Genomic DNA, 5,288 nt, shown 5'->3' with positions numbered 1-5,288 from the left:
GAGGGGCCCGCTGGCCCCCCCCCGGAAGCCTCAGACTTCGGTCGGGTCGGCCCCCAACGCCTCGAGCATGCGCCGCCGGACCAGGGAGCGGCGCAGGTGCAGGCGGTAGTCACCCAGCAGCAGGTCATCGTGGCGCACGAGCTGGTGCTCGAGCCCGCGGGGCCGCAGCCCGGAGCGCAGCAGGCGCGAGCGAGTCTGAAAATCCGTGACCGTGATGAGCCACCTGCGGGCGGGGCGGAGACGGAAGGGCGCTTGCTGGCGGTCTCAGTCCCGCCCTTGACCGCCGAAGAGCCGCTGCCTGGTCCCCGTTCCTTTATCGTCTCGGGTCTCTCCGCTCGTCACTTTGTCCCTAAACTTTTCTCCAGCTCTGCCCTGTCTCGAGGTCAGCCCGTGCGCTAACCCTCACCTGGGTCACGATCGGCTCCGTCCTCGCTCTTGGTCTGGTTCTGTCACCTAACCGTCTGCCCAGGCTCCATCTCCAGACGCCGCTCCAGGACCCTCCCGATCCCTCCAGACCCTGATCGTTTTCTGTGCCCAGTCCTCTCCGCCCCCACTTCCATGTTCAGCCCCCACACCGCGGTCTTACCCATCCTTGTCACTACCTGAGCCACTCAAAGTCCGGGTCCCCACTCCAGATTCCGCCTTCCTTGGCTCTCACCCCTCATAGAGCTCATACCCGCAGCTCCAGGCCCCGCCCCACTCACCCCGACTCCACCCCCTAGCCTCACTCGCCCTCAGTCCCGCCCCCTCACTGCCTTCGCTCTAGGCCCCGCCCTCACCGCCGCCCCGCCCCTCCCGGAGGCTCCAAGCCCTGCCCCGCCGCCGGCTCACCGGTTCCGGCGCCCTGCAGTCCCACAGATGACGTTCATGTTCTCAAAACGGATGCTGCTCACGCGGCCGCTCTCCATGGCCCCGGGTAACTCGGCCTCCAGCGCCTCCAGCACCTCCAGGTGGGTAAAATCCTCCTCGGGCTGGAGGATCCGGAAAGAGCCTCACCCGCGACGTCTGGGCTCAGCCCTGTTTCAGAAGTCACCACTCTAGACCCCACCCCCAGAGCCCGCTAGAGTCCCAGGTGGTATCTGAAGGGCAGGGGTCGCGCCTGATCCCAGGGTCCTGTCACCTTCACAGGTACGGCATCTGTCGTCATGCCAATCATTCTCCAAAAAGCAATTTTTATCACGTCTATTTGCCACAACCGTTTGCAGAATTATTCACCAGTTTGGCCATCCTTGCCAATCTATGGAAAACTTCCAGCAACCTGCAGTGGGTGGTCTGAAAGCACTTGCAGATTGTGCTGGGGTGTAGGAGGCATACTTCCCTTTCCTGTTCATAGTAGCTTTTTTTTTTTTCTTCGCCATAGGGTGCATGCTCTCACCAGAGAGGGAGGACAGAGAGAGGGAACGTGAGGAATCCAGGAACATGCAGTTGGCAGAGATAACGGCCATGAGCGCTTTCGTCAGTGTATTTAACATTCAGAAACATACTGACCGCTAACCGGGTCTCGGCTCGAGAGTGCCGTGTGGAAAGGTACACAGAATGGGTGAAACTGCTGAAATTGGGCACCTGAGAGAGGCAAGCCTTGGGGGCGGGGAGGGGAGGCTGGAGGATCCCTGGCTTGAAACCACAGAGAGGAGCGGTAGGATGGGGATTGGTCGCCAAAATGGGGACAGATTCCCGAGGTGGAGTTGTCACCAGATTCCCTCAGGGAACTGTGCGTGGCACCTCGGAAGCTCCCACCAATGTGTCAGCGCGGCCCATTTCATTCTTATTTTAGTTTATTTTAAGGAATTATTTATTATTATTTAATTTGCTGTAAGGCATGTGTGCTCACCAGAGAGACAGAGAATGTAAGAAAGTAAGTTGCCAGGCCCAGGACTCGAACCATGATCGGCCAGGTGGGAGTTAGCCCCTTCACCACCACACTACCTGCTGACCCTGTCTTGTTTAATTCTCAAGTGACCTGGACCCGCATGGACAGCATCTCTGACAAACGCAGAGACTACCAAAGGGTTCCTCTGCTGAGTGGCCAGTTTGCTGAATGGGTCAAAACGGGGACTTTTTCTTAAGAGTTTTGCATGCGTATTTGCAAGCATTATAGAAGTCCATGGTGGGGACCAGCAGATGCCATAACGGTTACATCGCTGGACTCCCATGTGGTCATACTGTGGTTCAAGTCCCGGACCCGGTGGCTTAAGCCTCACACCAGGCGTGTGTGCATGCGTGTCCAAGAAGGGACATGGCCATCCCTCCTGAGGCGTGATTTCTTGCTGTTTCTCTAGCGACTACATGAGCTCTTATAGCAAAAATCCCTCTCTCAACAAAATAAAACAAAACAAAAACTCAAGCCAGGCGCATGTGCGTGCGTGCCCAGAATCCTGAGAGGAGAGTGGAGAAGGGACTGCGGCATGGCCAGCCCATCTGGGGGGTGATTTTTCACAGCAGATGGGTTGGTAGGACTCCCCGTCAGCCTCTCTGCTCCCTGCCCCTCAGCCTCCCGGTCTCTGACCCTTGGCCTTCCCTCTGGGATCAGCAATGATCAACCAGGCCGCTGAACCTTTGGCAAACTCACACACTGTCTTGGCACTCTGCCCACAGTTGGGAAACCACACAGCCTGGATTTAAACCTGGCCCCTCACTTCTGACCCCACTCAGACTGTGAGCAACCTGGGGCTGGGACCCCTCACCGAAGTCTCCATGCAGAGGCAGAGGGGCTGGGCAGCCGGCGGTGTGGCGAACTTCCGGATGCACGGGAGCTCGCGGTCCAGGGCCTCGTATTCTGCAATGACCTGCCGCAGGTACTGCTTCCTGGAAAGAGATCTCCAGGTGAGGTCAGGGGTCACTCCCACACATTTGGGAGAGCTGAGGTCAGAGGTCATGGGGCTAGAGACCAGCAGTTGGCATAATGGCTATGTCATTGGACTCCCATGTAGACCATGGTTTGAGTCCCGAACCTGGTGGCTTAAACTCACGTCTGGCGTGTGTGCGTGCGTGCCCAATATCGCAAGAGGAGAATGGAGGAGAAGGGATTGCAGTGTGGCCATCCTCCCTGGAGGGTGATTTCTCCCTTTTCTGTCTCTCCGTCTCTCTCCTGTCTTTCTGGCGAGCGCACGCGCCCTATAGCAAAAACCTCTCCAAACAAACCAAAAAAAGTCACGGGGCCAGGGACCACTCACTTGGATTTGACGGGCCTGCCCAGACTCTGAGCCTGCAACTCTTCTGAGGTCTCCAGATCCGCAAGGAAGGCTCCTGGGGAGGCAGGACCCAGCGTCAGCCCCGAGCCCTTCCGGGCTTTAACAGGCATCACCAAGGATTGCCAGGTTGCCACCATGGGGGCCTTCCTCCCTTCCCCTCTGTCTCAGCTGAGCGCATACGCCCGGCAACAGAAGTGAGTGGCAGGCGGCGTGGTGGCGAAGGGCGCTGGACTCCCACATGGTCGACCGGGGTTTGAGTCCCAGACCTGGTAGATTTCTCTCTGTCCCTCTCTGGTCAGTTTAAAGTAAATAAAGATAAATAAAAGAATTCTTTAAAAAAGAAAGAAGGGAAGAGGAAAAACTGTAAGCAGTGACGTGCTGGGGTATGTTTAGCAGGTGCACCCTCACGCGCTCCCTGCACACACTCCCCACACATACACACATGCTCTCATACACACGTGCTCTCCCCACACACGCACACACACGCCCTTCCACACACACACACTCCCCACACATACACACACATGCTCTCATACACATGTGCACACACTTTCTCATACATGCTCTCCCCCCACACACACACTTTCTCATACACACATGCTCTCCCCACACATGCACACACACGCCCTTCCACACACACACGCTCCCCACACATGCACACACATGCTCTCATACACATGTGCACACACTTTCTCATACACACATGCTCTCCCCACACATGCGCACACACGCCCTTCCACACACACACCCTCCCCACACATACACACACATGCTCTCATACACATGTGCACACACTTTCTCATACATGCTCTCCCCCCACACACACACTTTCTCATACACACATGCTCTCCCCACACATGCGCACACACGCCCTTCCACACACACACCCTCCCCACACATACACACACATGCTCTCATACACATGTGCACACACTTTCTCATACATGCTCTCCCCCCACACACACACTTTCTCATACACACATGCTCTCCCCACACATGCGCACACACGCCCTTCCACACACACACCCTCCCCACACATACACACACATGCTCTCATACACATGTGCACACACTTTCTCATACATGCTCTCCCCCCACACACACACTTTCTCATACACACATGCTCTCCCCACACATGCGCACACACGCCCTTCCACACACACACCCTCCCCACACATACACACACATGCTCTCATACACATGTGCACACACTTTCTCATACATGCTCTCCCCCCACACACACACTTTCTCATACACACATGCTCTCCCCACACATGCGCACACACGCCCTTCCACACACACACCCTCCCCACACATACACACACATGCTCTCATACACATGTGCACACACTTTCTCATACATGCTCTCCCCCCACACACACACTTTCTCATACACACATGCTCTCCCCACACATGCGCACACACGCCCTTCCACACACACACCCTCCCCACACATACACACACATGCTCTCATACACATGTGCACACACTTTCTCATACATGCTCTCCCACACACACACACGCCCTTCCACACACACACGCCCTCCCACACACTCGCCCACACACACACACACACGCCCCACACACACACATGCCCTTCCACACACACTCTCTCCCCCACACACGCGCACGCACTCGCTCTCCCCTACACACGTATACACACGCGGTATTTGTGAATTTGCATGGTGTTAGTTTGATGCTAGCAACATGTGTTTAGCTATAGGGCATGTCACCCGGCTGTAGAGGGACCCCAGAGAGACAGAAAGCAGGAATCACCCCCCCGGGGCAATGGCCACGCTGCAGTCCCTTCTCCTCCATTTTCCTCTTGGAATTTTGGGTGCACACACACACACACACACACACACACACACACACAATGTGTTTCTCTCTGTTTTTCGAATTATTTATTGTATTCACTCATTCATTCATTTATTCATTTTAATTTGACCAGAGAGAGAGAGAGAGAGAGGAAGAGAGAGCAAGTGAGAAAGCAAACCACCAGGCCCGGGACTTGAACTGTGATTGGCCACGTGGGAGTGTCCAGCGCCTTAACCACCATGCCACCTGCTGGTCCCGCCACCTTAACCCCCAGCCCCC

At 56.1% G+C, this 5,288-nt stretch overlaps 1 protein-coding gene across 3 annotated transcripts in view; it reads right to left on the bottom strand.

Moving 5' to 3' along the window:
• Positions 1-14: 14 nt before the first annotated feature.
• Positions 15-5,288, bottom strand: part of CUNH19orf81 (chromosome unknown C19orf81 homolog) — a 14,649-nt gene continuing 9,375 nt past the window's right edge. The window contains exons 2-5 of one of the 3 annotated variants that reach the window (XM_006144662.1): positions 3,174-3,246; positions 2,685-2,805; positions 832-971; positions 15-223 (exon numbers count right to left, since the gene is read on the bottom strand). In XM_006144662.1, coding sequence (XP_006144724.1) covers positions 31-223; positions 832-971; positions 2,685-2,805; positions 3,174-3,246 — 527 coding nt within the window. In that variant the 3' untranslated portion in view covers positions 15-30. Of the gene's footprint in view, positions 224-602; positions 701-831; positions 972-2,684; positions 2,806-3,173; positions 3,417-5,288 lie in introns of those variants that run through there. The other 2 variants (XM_027770354.1, XR_001370105.2) reach the window with 2 other exon arrangements.

The sequence above is a fragment of the Tupaia chinensis genome, unplaced genomic scaffold, assembly GCF_000334495.1.
Source record: "Tupaia chinensis unplaced genomic scaffold, TupChi_1.0 Scaffold000129_1, whole genome shotgun sequence".
Classification (NCBI taxonomy): Eukaryota; Metazoa; Chordata; class Mammalia; order Scandentia; family Tupaiidae; genus Tupaia; species Tupaia belangeri.
Note: the sequence above shows the minus strand (reverse complement) of the source record. Positions and strands in the feature narration are given on the sequence as shown.